Genomic DNA, 17,334 nt, shown 5'->3' on the forward strand with positions numbered 1-17,334 from the left:
GATCTGGACACAGATGGACTCTCTCTCACACATCAGATCCAACTGCAGAGCAATCCCAAGTGCTGGCACAATGTAGCACACGGGACTGTTATCTAGCCTGTGGGGTTCCTCACAGGTCCAGACTGCTCTCTGGATCTCACCCAGATGATCAAATTAACTCCTTGGAGATAAAAGGATAGAGATGAATAGTCACTGCCTGGATTAAACTTACTTTGTGCTCTTCAGGAAAAGTAGGGGACACAGTATTTCCCATATTACTTTATTTTATTCGAGGTTCTTTTTCCATATATAAAAATAATTTTAAATTAGTTTACACAGTTCAGTCCTGTCAGCCATCAAAATCTCTATGATAGTGAATGTGGTCATGCATGCGTGCACACACATGCGCGCGCACACGCACACAAACACAGTTATCTCTGCTGCAGAAGCCTACAGTCACTTGAGACAAGGTCCACTGACACAGCTTTACAGACCAGAGATGCAGTTTCAATAGCACAATATTTTCCCAGTGAGAGAGATTTGCTCCACAGAGAAATATAATTTTCTTAGCTTCCACAACTTGTGATTCAGCCTGGAGAAGGAGGGATGTCTGTCCCTCCAGCTCCAAGGGCTAATAGTTTCATAGGTACCTTCTCTTTCACAGACTGATGTCATTTAATTAAACCAGTGTTCAAGTCCACAGACCTTGAAGAAATGTTATTCCTGGTGTGCAAACTGTTTCACTGTCCTTTCACTCTCTTTTTTCAGTTCCTCAATGTGAGCATCTAAGCGATCCAAGATATGTTGAGATCTCAGTTCTTCCTCTTCCAGAAATCTTGCAGCTATTGAGCCAACAGGAGATGAAGGCAGGGGGCACTAAAGAAAGAAATATTAATAAAACTCATGAACAAAAAAATGGAACTCCAGCAAGAGGCTTCTATATGTACAATGTTCTGCCTTAAGACTGTGAGGGAGAAGGCAGTGTAGTTAATTAATATTAATAATGTAACCAAATTTTCACCTCACCATGTTTAGGGGTCCCAGAAAACAAAGGCAGGATCATGAAGGTATTGCATAGCTGTAGTAGATTATGAATTTTAAAATGTCCAAGTAATAGATTATGAACTTTAGAAGCTAAACTGGAACATATATGCAAGAATAGTTACATGACTCTTCAAAGTGGTATTAATTTTAATGTTAATTTTTTTTTTAATTGGTTGACACAGCGGCTCAAAAGTACCGAAGTAACTTAGGAGCGTTAGTTCCACTGAGAAAGTTATGGCTTGTTCTTTAGGCACTTCTAAAAATCCCGTCCCATGCCATGTCCTCCATTGATTAATGCCATACAACAAGGAACCAGGCTGACAACAAGACAGTAAAGGTCTTCTCATCAAAATGTCAAAAATGATAAAGTAGAAGCTGGGCATCCTTTCAAACTGACCCCTGCATTAAAGCCCAATCAGAAGTTTAGCAAAAAAACAAGATTCCAGCAATGGTTTTCATGTTCATACCAGACATTAAGAACAGCATGAAGTACTAGGTATGGAGATAAGTAGCTAGAGGTCCTGACTTTCCAGGTATTTTCATAGCCAATTTCCAACAAAAGTGACAAATCCTTTAACATTTACCAAAAATGAGTAAGGGATCAATTCAGAGCTTTGACACATGTAAACATTTTTCATAAAAGTCCATGGCAGGGGAGATGCAAGTTACAGTTGAGTGGGAAATGACTTTCACATTTCCCTGCTCCATCATTGTACTTTGAGAGTGGGATCCTGACCCTAGCGAAGTCAACCAGAATTTTACTACTGATTTCAGAGAAGCCAGGATTTCACCCCTTGTATCAAATTTCACACTTTCTAGGGAGTACAATAAGTGTTGTATAAAACTACAATCTAGTAGTAGTACAGTGCTTCCCCCCCCCGCAAAATGTCTGGCCAGATTCTCCTGTGCATGTTTCAGCATCACAGGTGTTACCTGTTCCTCCCTGCTGTAGTACAACCTTCTGAAACTGGAAGCAACAACTTATATATTCCAAGACCAGCAGAAGGGAGGGCACTCCTGAGTTGAAACAGCACTTCTAGGATGTCTCTACCTTCTTTTATGTACCATTGTCTCAAAACATAAAAGTCATGTTCCTAAATTCCCATTCAGCTGGGGTTAATGCTACTTTTATTCATCAGCACTTGCTGATAAATTACCACTTATTCTTTCATGTATAAAAAGGAAGCTAGTCCCACCATGCCCTTTGTTTTACAAAATTGCATGCCGCAGAAAATGGGGACACTTGCAAACTACACTTTAAGTTAAGGACAGGAGAGGACTTTCAGAGAAGAAACTGGAAAGTGAAAACATGAAATTGCTGAGGAGCCACTGTCCTTTAGGGAAAAAAAACCTGGCTTGAAATTCTTGGCTAGAGTACACAACTGGTTGTTTCCAATCCAAAGAGTTTCTTGCACTGCAGCAGTAAGATGGAAAATCCTGGGCTTTCACCAAAATGCAGGGCCCAGTCTCATCTATTCAACTTCTAAAAAAATCAGCCAAAGCTCTCCCCTCAGCCCTCCCACTTCTGTTCTGTTAGCCATTGATCTCCGACAAAGTCCCCTTCTCTACTAGTGCTGCCAGCAAGAGATTTAGCAAAACTAGTCTTTTAAGAGCTGTTAAAATAGCGACTAAACATAGGGGGTGAACACCAGCTGTCCCAGTCATGGAAAAAACATTCAAACCAATTTCCTTTCAGAAACCCTGTTTCTTTTCTCCATTCCATACTTTCATCATAGAAAAAAGCTTTTCTTATCTACTAAACATTAAGTCCCAGATCTGAAAAGAGATTTAAGTGGAATTTAGGATTGAAGGCTCAAACTGCAATCCTAAACTACGCCCCCCAGTGAACTACTACCTAACCCTGAATGAACATAAACTCTCTAAATGCCTCAGTTTTATGATATTAAATATCCCAAGTGACTAAAATCCTGTGCGTTCCTAGAAACAGAAGTGCCTCACCTGTGACAGAGCTGAGCAGCTCTGCTCCTATTTGATGCTTAAGTCCCATCAAAATCCCAAACTAGACAGTCTTCTGCCTTTCTCCCCTAAGGGACTCAATCTCTAACTATTGGGCTCTGCACAAAATGCCACATTCTTTCACAATGTGAATAGAGGAGGACAACTCCTCTGATATATTTTGTATTTTACAGAGTTATTAGATACAATGTGCAAACAACCATTGACCAGGGACTTTAACCCCCAACTCTCTCGTTCCTAACCACCAGGCATTGCTCCCTCTGGCTCAAAAATTAAATGTAGTTTGGCAGTTAGGGCAATCTCCTAGAAGGTGGGAGACGATCCAGGGTAGCTCTGCCTGCAAAGTTTCAGTCCCCTGCAGGCAGAGAAAGAAAATTAACATAACACTCTTGGATGAGTGCTCTAACCACAGAATGGCTGGGTAAAAAGATACACAGCACCAGCAACCTTCTTCAAAAGGAAAGGGTGACCTCTGCTCACTTTCTAGGAGACAGAGATTAGGTATGGAGAAGTTTCTGAGCTGTGAAACATAAGTGGAGGGCAGCATTTCCTGGTAGTGCTGCCTAAGGCAACCAGTTCTCAGACGGGAGCAGGATTTCAGACAGACTCCATCCTTAGCTAGCATAGGTAACCCCTCTCAGTATGCCAGCTTCTACAGAGCCCATTCCAAGCGCCTCATACACCAAAGAGAAAAACCAGGCACCTAACTTCAGGCTCCAGAACCCACTACAAGGGCCAGGCACCTAGAAGTTGTGTGTGGCAACCCTTGGCAGTGCAATGCCAAAACCCCTTTTTTTCTGGGTGTAAATATCTGATCCAAGTTACACAAAAGTGACACTGAATATTAAAGTGACGAAAGCAGGTTGCAATAGAGTTGGAGTGCCATTGTAGCCAGGATAGCCCACGAAATACTGGGGAGGCATGGATTTTGTGTGACATCTTTTATTGGATCAACTGTAGAGTTAGGAGAGCTGCTGGACAGGTTTTGGATATTAAGTGCCCATCCTCAGGTCTAAGCTGAGGCACTTGATGGTCAATTTTGAGACGGGTGCCTGATGCCCAAGAGCCTGGGCAACAGCTCTCCCAACTATGCAGCTGGTCCAATAGAGATCAAAAATCCTTACCTCCAAAGCAGGTTGCTCATGTACATTAATGCACAACTCCAATACAAAAGAACAACTGACTGCAGACAGAACCAGCTTATAATAACCTTCTGCGAGAAGCTTTCCATTTTACAGCTGTGAAGAAAGTCTTGTTGCAGAAAGCTGGGGAAAATAATTTTATTTCACACCACAGTTCTTGTTAGAAATTTCACTATACCAGTACTGATCACTTTCTCTGCCCAGGGTATGATTTGCAACTGGCACCCTATACAGTATAGCTAGTCCTGGGTATGACCATATACTACATCCAACTGGAGGGTCTGGTGGCAACATGGTGGGGCTACTCGTGGCAGGGTAGCTCCTATAAAGTACCACAATGTTGCAACCTCCAGAGTAAGGAGAGTATAGGACACCTCAAAACCCTAGCCCCCACTGCCTTGTGAGTAACTCCTCGATTGGAGAAAGGCTAAGCTCGTCACCCTGACAGAAACACGCTCTCGATGAGATGTTGGGCAAGTTAGCAGCAGTTCTTATCTGTTGCTCACTGACAGAAGCTACAGCCATTGAGGCACTGAGGACTCAGTCTGGCCTTTGAATTCTGTTTCAATGGTCTAAAGTGGGATGATAGGTCCAGGGCAGCCTCCACTCCTCAATATGCTGCTTGCCTAGGCATACTCAAAGCATCTTGGTGTGATGGTCACACTCTGTAAGAGCCGATTCATCAGGCACCTGACTAGACCTCTTATGTGTACACCATGATCCAGAGGATTGATGCTTGCTTACACATACTGTATAGTGGTGCTTAGGAGGTAGTCTCTGAAAGCTGGTTACATTTGCCCTGTAGAAAAATAGAGAATCTCATCACTGTCATACAGTTACCAACAGTATGCTGTCACTTACCAAAAGCACAGATTCTCTCTGTCGACTTGAGACTGATTCTCTGGATGCTTCATCAGTAAAATCTTTGTTTACATCTGGCAAAGAATCAGAAGACACAGATTCCAGGGAGCTATTCCTGCTAATCGGGGGGGATTGTCCACCTGCTGAAGCAGAAGCAGTCCCAGTTGCAGCTGACAAATGCTGGGCTTTCAGACCCTGTAGCTCGTCTTTGTGGTGCTGAGAACTCTCGTCAAAGTTGGCCTGCAATTTTCTTGATTCTTCCTTATATTTATGCTGCGGCTCCTGAGGTCCCCTGGAGAGCAGGTTAGAAACCACAACTGTTTGACAGTTTGGCTCTGTTTTAGCAGCAGAACTTATGCAGGAATTTATGCAGAGGCAACCAATTAGTCTCTGGTTTACTGATAGGCTTGGCAGTTCAAACTGGCTGCTATCACTTGTTTTCACAAGACCTCTAGACATATCCAGTCTCCAGGGAATTCACATTCATTTTATTATTATTCTAGACATTTAAATATTACAGTTCATTGCACAGCCTATTACCAGCAAAGGATGGGTCACAGCTACTTGGACCATAGCTAATTCCTCCGCAAACTAGTACAAATAAATTGAGGAGAATGCGTGTTGGACCCGAAGGGTGCTAACTTTTGCCAGGAACTATACAAAAGCAGCCAAGGTCTATGAGCTGGTCTAGCCACAGAAGCAAAAAAGGAAGGGCATCAGTCAGAGGCTGTCTAGCTCTACAGAATAGCAGAGAATAAAATTATTGTCTCACTTAAGGTACAAGAGCAAATACCACAATAGTGTTTAGGCTCACCAACATGTACTGTGTATTAGGGGTAGAAGTTCTTTAAAAAATGTGGCACCGTTAACTCACCAACTTGTCTTCTACTTTCCTTTCTAATGAGAATGTTCTGTTATGGCCAAAAAGTGCACTCACCTGCACTCCACATCCTTGATCTCAATCCTTTTATTTGACATCTGCTGTACAACGTTCTTATCCTTGTCCTCAGAGTCCTGAGTGGAAAGCTCCAGCTTAGCTCTAGCTTCTGCAAGGTCTCTCTGCAGTTGCTGGTTCTCAGACTCTAATGTATTCAGTGCTTTGGCATAGCTTTCTTGGAGGTGTCTTAAGGGGTTATCTTTTGCCTAACATAGGGAGAGATACTGAAATCAAATTCTTCATGCATCTGATATGGATGGAAAAGACCCTGGCATCACTTAATGTTGCCTGTTTTTACTACTTACTCTAATGGCTCCCCAGCTACACAAACCAGCGTGCTTGCACTGGTAGGGCTGGATCTACCACGCACCTTCTAACAGCCCAATAATTTTAATGGGCTTCTCAGATGGTTCTATTGCTGTCCAAGCAAGTTGATTACCCGCTGCAGCAAAGTGGTTAAATACCGAGTCAGAACAGACAGCTCTGAAGTTCTAGAGCTGAGAACCCAGAGAAGAGACTCTACTCCATCCTACAACAACCGCCCACCCACAAAAACACACCCACCCACGCACACACAAGATGATGCTTGCTCAGAAAAAATATCTAGTTTTGAAATGCCACTTCCAATCTTTTCTCTAAGTTTTTAAAGTAAATTAGATAAAATCTCTTGCAGCTTAGCAAGTCTGCCTCAAATAAATAACTTCCAAAGGCAAAAAGAGGGGTTTGTGTGCACAGCTCTAGATAATCCACTTTTTATATCTGATTTTCTTTCCCATTTTTTCCTGATTGGGGTAGGAAATTCCCATTTCTAAACTATTTTTTCCCCTGTATGCCTTTTCTTCATTTTTTCTTCCCTTCCCAAATCTTTCCAAGGCTATGCCAGAACTGCCTGTTCTATTCAGGTTCCTATATTGTAATCATCATGTAAGTATCTGAGCACCTTCCACTCCCCCATTAAGTGACTTTGGGTTTGCTTTCTTTTCTCATGCTCTCTTTACAAGGAGGAATTGTGCATGCAGCTCAAAGTTTGTTTTGGTAGGGCTTTTGTGGGGGAAAATGTGTGTGTGTGTGGGGGGGTGTTGGATGCTCACGCTGTAGTTCTGTATTTATGCTAGGAGAAAAGGGGTGAGATCAGTGGATGCCCTGAGCTCCTGGGGGAGCTCATTCTATAGTTGCAAATCTTGTAGATCAGAATACAAGAAAGGTGTTTCTGACAGACAGCAAGATTCTTTACAATCATGTCCCTGCAACTTTGTGCATTTGAGACGTTTCAGGAAAAAACACTTAAAAAAAACCAAACCAACCCTTTTTCTTCCCACAGTTTTCATTGAAAGAAGTTTTTAAGAAAGTATTTTTAACTAACTCTGTTAAGTTTTCAGCTGCATGCAGCCAGCCTCCTTTCTCCCTCTATGATATTCTCATTCACAAAAAACAGACGTCATTTCTTTCTTCTTGCAGGCACTAAAATCCTCCCCCCCCTTTCAAAGCATCTTCCTTCAAAATGCTGCAGCTATTTCATCTTAGTTTTACTGCTTTTGTTTCCCTGTACAAGTGATGTCTAAGCCAGGCTGAAAAGACGTTTTGTTTTAATAAGTCCCTGCCTTAGTGACTGGTATATTCCACCGTTTATGCTAAACCCCATTTCTCTTTCTCTCTCTCTCTCATTACAAACTACCATCCATAGCAACATCTAGTGGTAGAAGCAAGTAAAATAATTTTCCTGTACATTTCCATGACGTTTCTCAAAGCTATTTCTCTTCCAGGGCTTTGGCCTATTGATTAAACTGAGGGGAAAAAAGTTCCAAACTCCTTCTTACCAGAAACAAAATATATTTTCACCCCAGTTGCTGTAAAAGGCAGAGTAGTTACAGCACTGGAACTTGGTGAGTGAGTGCTGAGATTTATAGCCAGACATTCTTATAGGATAAACATAGTACATATTGTGGTGTGGTACCAGGAGACAAGTGGCAGCCCATGGGTAGGGCACTCAACTGGAGGCTGGAAGACCTGGACTCTAATACCAGTTCTGCCACTAACTTACTTTGTGACTTTGAGCAAACCTCTAACCATCTCAGGGCCCTGCTTTCTTAATATGTATCCGTTTATCAAGCATCTTAATATCACTGTGTGAAAGGTCTTAATAAAAATCACTATTATTATTGTTAATTATTTTACTACATGTCCAGACATCATAGTAGGTTCTTTCTAACCTCTATTGAAATTTCATACCTCTGAGACACCAGACTCCACTTTCTTGAGCATCTCAGAGAGGTGATGGTTTTCTAGCCTCAAGGTTTCTAGCTGAACCAAAATCACCTAAGGAAACAAGATAAACACAACAAACTGATCAAGACCTATACTACTTTCTACATTTTTAGTTCCAATGTCAAACATATCTTATGAAGATATCTTATATGAAACTATATCTTATAAAGCAGGTTCTGGACTGTTGTTCTTGCTGGGGTTTTAATGGAAAGCATACAAGCCATTTTGTATACACAGTCCAGGCCCCACATTCTCAAAGGATCTTACTGTCCAAATCTAAATTAATCCAGGCCACTTCAAACAGCATTGCACAGAGACCAAAACGCGAATCTGGAGGAATTTTACAAGAGGCACTCTAGTTCAGACAGGACTGTGAGAGATCTTCCTCCCTGGTAGTCTTCATTTGTTCTGAAACTCTAGCAGTACACACTTTTCAGCGATAGCACCAGCATTCTGCTGTTAAAAATCTGTCAATTAGAGCTAGAAACTATTACCTTGGGACCGTGTGGAAGAATTTCAGAGTCCACCTAGATAAAAGGGAGGTTTCTAGGAGTCCCCCTTGTCCAATTAAGAAAGTTTTCTGTACCCCCTTCATTCCTCACAGACAGAGACCGTTGTACCAATTTTACCCTGTGCTCCACTGCTTTCCTTTCTGCTCTTTCAATCTCCATCCTCAGCTGCTGCTCCATGTCAGAGGTTGATCCACTGGCAGAGGCAATGACAATGTCACGCTGGTGCAGCTCCTGCGTCAGTTGGGAGATCTCCTTTTTCATCCCTTCTAGCTCACTGTTGTGAGTTTGTTCAATGCGAGACAGTTGCTCCTTCAGCTGGAGAGGGATGGGAACAGGCGACATATGGTTTTTAAAGAAAGATGTTTCAGTGAGGAGACTGATGTGCTAGGCCCATGGGTTGCATGAGACAGAAGCACTGATTGATACAAAGCTCTTACGTAATCCTCCTAGGCACCTCTGAAAATGCACTTCTACCTTGATTTTTAAGGTTGCTCTTCTCATTTTTGGGTTCCATTTCACAAACTACCAGTCAAGACAAGCAGCAAGCTATAAGTATCTACTGTAGAGTGGAAGCCCAACTGTCCCAATGTAGTGAACACTGACAACCCTCAGTTACTCTGTAGGAAACTACAAGTACTTAAGCCTTCTGAAAACCATCTTGTAGATCATTATCTATTGAACACCACATAGGGTACACACCCCAGCATCCATCTCTCTAAGGTGTATTTGGTACTCATCACCATAATATCTGTCTCTCTTAAGTATTTAAAAACCAAAATTAGAACAGTCTCTTTCCTTCCCTCTTACCAGGTGGGACAAAATTAGTTGATTAGATTGCTGCTTAAGTGAATAAGTGCATCTCAGGCACAGTGTCTGCCAAGATATTTTAAGTTAGTGATGGAAATCTGCTTCAAATAAATGAGATTTCCATCATGTTCTCACCAGCGTAATATCCAAGATCACTCATTTGTCATGGGAACAAAGTTCCTAGTCTAGTGTAAGTCCCTGTGGATATTCTGTCTCCCATATAAAAAAGCCTAACCCTAGAGTAAACTTGTTTTCACTCTTCCAAAAGAATGCAGCTGTTGTGGAAACCTCTGGCTGAGAGACCCTTCCCCATCTCAGCAGTATTACTGGGAACTTAATACTCAGAAACCAGAAACTGGGCTTAGCGTACAGGACGAGATGATCATGGCAGACAGATTACTCAGCCTTCATGCCAGATATCAAGACCAAACTCAATCATTCCATGCAAGTCCTAGAATACTTTTAAATCTAAGTCTCCAAAAGCAAATAAGTAGAACATTATGTCACTGGGCCACCTAACCATGACCTCTTCCTCTCAGTTCCTTTCACTTTTATGAACCTGCTGTCATGACCAAGGTCAGAATCCATCCTTGCCCACAGCCTCTGAGGCAGGAATCAAAATATCTCCAGTCTAGATACATACCACACCATATACAGATAAGCCCACAAGGGGTTTAAACTCATGAAGTCTCACACAAATGTTTGGAAAATTACAAAAGGTCTCCCAAATCTGTTTTCCCCAAGTTCTCTCCTTCCCCTACATTCACGGCTACCATTACCCCACAAAGCTCTGTGCCTTCAATCCTTTCTTCACCTTGCTTACAGAAGACACACCACCACAGCTGCTCAGAGGTGTTGTGAATACTGTAGGAAATTCTCTGAGACTGAAGGGCCCTTACCTTTTTCATCTCAGCCTTTGACTGACAGTGCTGTTCTTCCATCTGCCGCAGCTCTTTGAGCCTCTTTGTCAACTCTTCACTCAGTTGTATACATCTTTCATTTGCAGATCCTAGGCTGGGTGCCAGAGACATAAAAACACAAATTAAAATGTCCCCTAGAAACCACAGAGAACGTGGTCAGAAGAACCAGTGTTCATGTTTACACTTCTATCCTATTTCCCACAAGCGTGTAATAACAAAAGGACTGGATTCACTGACCCACAAGGTCTGTTCCAGTCATATATTTCTGCACACCAAAACAATTTTGATAGACAAAGACCACGAGAAAATTTATCTGGGCAGATACAGCCACTTCTCTTTTGCTCACCTAAGCTTAGGTAAGCTTCCTGATAAGCTTAGGATTATCCCTACATAACCACCAGTTGAAAAGTCCTGTTATAGCTTTTATCTAGAGCAAGAAGAATGAGATGTGGCTCCCAAAAGACAGCTGGCTGTAGACTGCAACACAAAGATTTTGCTGATAATTATAAAGGAAAGAAAAAATGTGAAGCAGGCTAAAGAAGTAAACATACCCAAAAGGTTTATTTTACAACAAACACCAACAAAACAGTTCTTCCAACTACCACCAGCAGCATACTTGAGTAAGATTTCAGTTTTATTTCTAAAGGCTGTTTCCAAATAATGCAGGGCCTAGAAAATTCTACTAGCAATTGAGACAATTGGTGAATATGGCTTTTCATGTGCCATGACTCAAGTTCCTCTGAAAATCTGTAACCACTGCCTACCAGCTCTCAAGGCGAGCCATCTCTGACTGCAGGTGCTCTTCATTCTTGTGTGCAAGGTCCAACCGCAGCAGAACACGCTCCAGTTCTGCTCCCTGAGGAGACAGCCGCTTCCCATGCAGGCAGTCTTCCAGGGACCTATTCAGAAACACATGCCTTAGCCTTCTTAACACACAAATTAACTTCACCATCAGGCTTGCTAACACAGGGAACGCTGTATTTTCTCTTTTTACATTCCTAGCTCCATGAAAATCCACCAAAACGACTGCTATGATGCAACATCTCTGGAAGTTCCAGATGTCACAAGTTTACCAGTCTGGTGATAAGCTCATGTTTGAAATCAATCAACGTGCAGACACAATCACTGAAATACAATGAAAGATTACATAGCTGCTCGTTACATTACCAGGACACACTGCTACAGGAAGAACACAGCTGTTATGCAACCTCTGTGTGTCTGCCTATCCCTTCACCATTATGAGAAGCTTATTTCTGGCACTTGCCTCTCGCCATAGCACAAGTAGGAAGTTGCTGGGACTTTTGCCACAATTATCATCTCACTGGGACCCTGATCCTGTACCATTAAAGTACACGGAAACTTTGCTATTGACGTCAATGAGCTACAGGACTGAACCCTGAGAGGACTCCACTGCTCATCTGAAGTGCTTATAAAGAAAAATCAAACACAATGCACTGCCTCAGGAAACCTATCAGACTGAAAAGTCTGACATTTTCTGTATTCTATATTGTTTGGAAGCTGGTTGCTTTTAAGAGGAACATAATTCAACACACACAATCAATGAAAAACACAAAACTTGTGCCATTACTTTATATTTAACAGCATCTCCTGTCATACAAAGCAATCACTAAGGATTCAACATTGAGGTGTATGCAAAGGGCACCCTGATTGTCCCAGTGAACAAATCTAGATCCCTATTCAGCAGTGAAGTGGCTGGCTAGGCATAGATGCCAAGAATACCTGACAAGTTGCTCCTTGGTATGCAAAGTCTCAGTCACCCTGGCCAGTTCCTTCTGTAACTGCTCCTCATGCATTTTGGAGCTGCTAATGAAGTCTTCCTGGGACTGCAGGGTGGCTCTCAACTCTGTCTTCTCCTCTTTTAATACCTGCAAAGAGAGAGATGGGTTGGGCAGAATCATCTTGTTATGACTAGTCTGGAAATGAATCATGTTTTTGGTGTATAAAGAAGCCAGAGACAGGGGGCTAGAGGGCCATCAGGGTATAAAGATGACCTTGACTTTCACCTGGAAACTCACAAAGTCCATAGCAAAGACGGGAGTACTTCTAAAGTGATAATCTTAAGGTCTAGACACTGAATTATCCACTAGTTCCCTTGATGGACAACCCTTTTTGTTACTTCTCATGAACCCTCCTTCCTTACACTTCTCCACTGACCTCCAGCATTTTCTTGGAGCGTCTCAGCTCCTCCTCGACTCTTTGCTCCTCCTCCAGAATCTTCTGATTGGTTTCAGTCAGATCATCCACTCTCATGTTAAGCCTCTCCACCTCCAGCTCATTGGCACAGATGGTGTCATTGGCCCTCTGCAGCTGGCTGGTTAAATGCTGGATTTCTGACTGGCTGGCCAGCTCCACAGATTCCAGCAGCTGCTTCCGGTTGCTGAGCTGAGTCTGCTAACAGTGATTGTTGGTGTGTTAAAACTCTTCATAATGTATGAAGAGAGCGGAATCCAAATCTGGATTCAAAGCTTCTCAAAGACTCTGCCCTGATATTTCTCAGTACAGCAAACAATCTCCTCGAGAAGCAGCAGCACTGCCTTTCAGGGAACAACACAAGGCAGTGATATAAGCCTACAATGCAGATGGGGTTTTTGGAAGCAGAAAGAAGAAAGGCGTTTGGGAGAACCTTGAGATTTCAAAAGGGGTCTGGGAAAAAGACAATCTTTAAAGCAGATCAGACATTCTCAGACAAGCTGAACAGATATCAGAGCAGCCCATTCCCCTGTCCATCAGCCCAAGGGTTAAACCTAGTCAGATGACAAAGCGAAAGTCAGCTGGCAAATTCCATAAACTAGCTAGGATGACCAGTCAACCTGTTAATCCCATACGGGCACATACAGCTACTCCTGACACAGACTGAGAAGGAATCAAATAGAAACTGGAATAACAGCACCAGCCAGTCATGCTCTGCTTCCTGCAGTAACAATCTGGTACTAGAAAGCTTGCAAGAAAAACTCACTTTCTTGAAGGTTTTATTGTTTTAAAGAGAGAGAAAGGAAAAGGAAGAGAGAAATCATAATAAATATATTATTTGTAAAGAACACATTCCCATTTATTTACAGGTACTACACACTGTGTTATAGCGTCTCTCCACCGTCTATTGGAGAACTGATGTAATTTAATAAACTAGCCCTGACATGCATCTGAGAACCTTTACTTTCTAAAAATCTTTTTTTCTTTTAAGTTTTGATGTCATCACTTGCCACGGTTTACTGTCTGGCAGATAGTAGAAGTAAAGAAACCTAGAGGACTAACACATTGTGAAAATTCTACATTTTCGTAACCTCAGCAGTCAAAACACAGACCAGGGTAAAAAGTACAAGGGCTGCAAAAGCTATCCTGTAGCTGTCCAGGAAACCAACAGGATGTCAGAATGACTGAATAAATGGTTGGTTTCAGCAGTAAGAAACAGCCTAAAAGTGAAATGATATATATTTTTTAAAAGCCCATAGCCACATAGTACTCTGGGTACCATGCAGGAAGCCCCATTTCAATTGTGAGTCTTAAGCTTAGCTGGCTGGCAGTGCCCAAGAGAAGCTCTGGGAAGGCAATGCAGAAGTAATCTCTGTAGCTATACTGTGAAATACCACAAAATTGAGCCCCTAATTCAGGATTGTGCAATTGGAGGTACGTGGGCTGCATGAAGCCCTTGAAGGATTAACAAGTGGCCAGCGGGCTCCCAGCACAACCACCACTGCCCATCTCCAGCCGCCTCCCCCCACCCCACACCATTGCTTCTGCTATAGCAACTGGGATCTTGGGGCTCACCCACCCTCTACTTTCTGCCCCTGGGGATTTGTGGGCCAGAGTGCCCATTCTGCACACACAACAAGGGAGGGAGTTGGGCTGCTCATGCTATGCACAACAAAAACAGTAGCAGGGCTGCCCGCACTGCAGGTGGGCCTGTGGCCAGGCGAGGAGGGGGTGCTGCACTTGTGGTAGGGAGGAACAGGGCTGCCTGTGCTGCTGGGAGGGGAGAGGGAAGGAGCAGTACCAGCCATGACAGGAGGGGGGAGCAGGGCTGCCTGTGCCATGCATGTGGTAGGGAGGCAAGTGAAAAAGGGAATGTGCTAGACTGCCCACATGACACAGGAGGGCCTGGAGTGGGGGGAGGAGGGGTGGATGGGTGCCACCAACAGTGAACAGCCCTCAGGCTGCAGCCTGCCTTGTGCACATCCCAGGGCTGTGATCCACATGGCATGTGGCCTCTAGCTGCCCAGAAGTTGGACAGCCCTGCCCCAATTCAGGGACAAGAAGAGGGAAAACTGTTAGTTGAGATCCTGCAGTTCTCAGCTAGCCCCACTTTTCAAAAAAGTCACCGAACAGGCAGAGTGAGAACAAATGTGTAAGACAAACATCTTCCATTACTTTTAATGGCAGATGTGCCTCTAAGCCCCTGAAACTGCTGCAAAAATCCCACCATGACTTCCTGTGTTGTACACTGTGTTTAAAGAGTCCATCTCCAATCTAATACACCGCTCAACATGTCAAGGACATGTGCCTGCTCAGAAGATTGAACTATCAGGGGCAAAAAGACAGTAGCAGGAAGACCTTCTGCTCAAAGGCTCAGTTTGCATCTGAAGATCTGCTAGTCGGCCCCTCACGAAGCTCCCAGTGTCAGCTTCAAACCTGTCACTGAAAACTTCTTCCTTGCAGGAGCTTCCACTCAACAGCAATTCAGGAGCCCATTAAAGTACAAAAGCTCCTAGCAAGCGCTTCTTATCAATGTCTGCTGTGATTGTGTCAGTGTGACTTCACAGCTGGGCTCTGGGTCAGCTCATCTAACCCTGTTACAGCACCACTAACACAGTGAACAGATTGACTTTCCAGGAACCACTCCATTCCACTCTTGCCGTAAGAGCTTCAAACAAGGCTAGAAACTGCTGTTACATTGGTACCTCATGGAAGTGCCTTTTGTCTGAGAAAGCTATTTTCCAGTAGCAGGTTCTGAACAGGGCCTGCATAGCTGCATAGTTGGCTATAGCCAGGTAAGTAGCTTTGAACAAAGTGATATGACACAGCATTTATTTTAAACCATAGCCTGTAACCAATCCCTCTACAAAAACCAGCATCTTATTGTCTTCCTCCTGCTAATCTTTACAAGTGTGCAGAAGCCATGGGGAAGGCTTACCTAACTTCCATATACAGACTTCAGATCTTTTGCTGCTGTAAATACATATATACCATACACCAAGTTAATGCATTAGACTCAAAAGTCATTTCAATGTTAACCTAAACTGGTTTCAAACTCAAGAGAATTTCCCTGGCCTTTGCTCTCCCCCCATCACTGCAAACTAAAAACTTTGATATATTAACTGTACCTGAATGAGCTCGGACTGCTCAGCCAAAGCCTTCCTCTGCGCCTCTAGTGATGCAACCTGCTGTTGGTAAAGCAAACGCTGTTTCTCCCAATCTAGCGACTTCTGACGGAACTCCTGCAAGGACAACAGGGAGAGCACCACCCACACAGCTGACAGGCTCATGCCCCCAACTCTCACTCAGGGCTCCCCTTTTTCGCCCCACCATTGATTCAAGTACCTTCCCTCACAGAGGGAAACTCTGAGCCAGTCACCTGATGATGCACCAACTCAGCAGTACACAACCTCTTAAGCTGTGCCTCTCCCTCCTGAGTTAAAAGCTTAATGTAAATTATCACTATTTGAAATGTTAAGTGCTTACAGATTCATGGCCAGCTTTATAGATTTGCTGTCAGGGAATTAGCAATTCCACTTTCCTTTAACTTTCAAAAAAAGGCTGTTACTGAAATCATTATGGGTGCATCTACAACAGTGCAGCTCAAATTATTGGCCCTGCAGGACAGATGAGTGAGGCAGGACTAGGTCACAGGCCAGATACAGTCCTGCACACTGGGGTTGGGCCGTGCATTGCCCATGTCTGCCGGGATCAGTCCCACATGCCAGAATTGGGGCCTGTGCCAACCTGTGGGGCCAATATAGTACGCAAGATCACACTATCTGGCCCATGATGTTTTCCATGGGTCCACAAATTTGATAGCAGGAAAGTGATACCAACAATCTTGTGCCAAATTTCTGCAAGTAGCGGAGCGCTGGGGGCTGAATCTGGCCTGCGGACCACAGGTTGAGTACACCAGGTCCCCAGTGCTCTCAAGCAGTGCCACTCTGAAACAGACCTGCCCACCCACAGCTGCTGGCCACGCAGAAGAAATCAGAGTGGCTTCACCCCTGTGTTTCTATGTCTGGTGCACAAAAACAGGAGCAAATGGACAGGGTATGTGCCAAACCAGCCCCCACAGAGTGCCAGGGATATGTTTTAGGTGTACTTGTAGAGTGGCATATATGTAGAGTGACATATACAAATGTGCAGGATTCTAACAATACTTGACCCAGCAGTCAGCTGCCTCAGAAGTGTTTTGGATAGGTTTGTTCCAAAGGTCTGAGTGGTGCTGTTGTAAAGGACAGTGTGTGATTGAGTTAAGCATGCTAGCAAAATTAATGACAAGATGGATTTTAAAGTAGTTTAACACCATGTAGAGAGTTTGACCAAAACCCCTTAAAGGTGAAAATCCCATTATACTTGGGCTCTGTCTACAATGCAGGGAGGCTGCTGCCATTCTAACTAGTCACGCTGCTATAGCAGCTGGCCTCCCTGGTGTGGACTCAACTCTGCCAGCAGCAGGAATTTTTCTGCCACCAGGGTTAAATCAGCTTCCCTGAATGACAGAAGCTCTGCTGGCAAAAGCTACCTTCTGCTGCCTGTGCTGTACCCATAGCAGGGAGCTTGCTGGCAAAGCTGCCTTAGCTGTGGGGTGTGATATTTTCATACCTGCTGGTCAATACCACCCTGCTGAAAGAACTTCATAATGTAGACAAGCTCTTGAATGTGTGACAGCC

The 17,334-nt window shown here is 43.6% G+C and overlaps 1 protein-coding gene across 13 annotated transcripts in view; it reads right to left on the minus strand.

Annotated features, from left to right (window-relative positions):
- Nucleotides 1–224: 224 nt before the first annotated feature.
- Nucleotides 225–17,334, minus strand: part of CEP63 (centrosomal protein 63) — a 32,384-nt gene continuing 15,274 nt past the window's right edge. For 5 of the 13 annotated variants that reach the window (XM_019512915.1, XM_019512945.1, XM_019512924.1 and 2 more), the window contains 10 exons: nt 15,784–15,897; nt 12,620–12,856; nt 12,185–12,330; nt 11,209–11,343; nt 10,424–10,538; nt 8,835–9,032; nt 8,170–8,256; nt 5,941–6,146; nt 5,004–5,295; nt 225–855 (listed from right to left, as the gene is read on the minus strand). In XM_019512915.1, coding sequence (XP_019368460.1) covers nt 697–855; nt 5,004–5,295; nt 5,941–6,146; nt 8,170–8,256; nt 8,835–9,032; nt 10,424–10,538; nt 11,209–11,343; nt 12,185–12,330; nt 12,620–12,856; nt 15,784–15,897 — 1,689 coding nt within the window. In that variant the 3' untranslated portion in view covers nt 225–696. The remainder of the gene's footprint in view (nt 856–5,003; nt 5,296–5,940; nt 6,147–8,169; nt 8,257–8,834; nt 9,033–10,423; nt 10,539–11,208; nt 11,344–12,184; nt 12,331–12,619; nt 12,857–15,783; nt 15,898–17,334) is intronic. The other 8 variants (XM_019512955.1, XM_019512935.1, XM_019512983.1 and 5 more) reach the window with 7 other exon arrangements.

The sequence above is a fragment of the Gavialis gangeticus genome, unplaced genomic scaffold (assembly GCF_001723915.1).
Source record: "Gavialis gangeticus isolate Ggan-Ray unplaced genomic scaffold, GavGan_comp1, whole genome shotgun sequence".
Classification (NCBI taxonomy): Eukaryota; Metazoa; Chordata; order Crocodylia; family Gavialidae; genus Gavialis; species Gavialis gangeticus.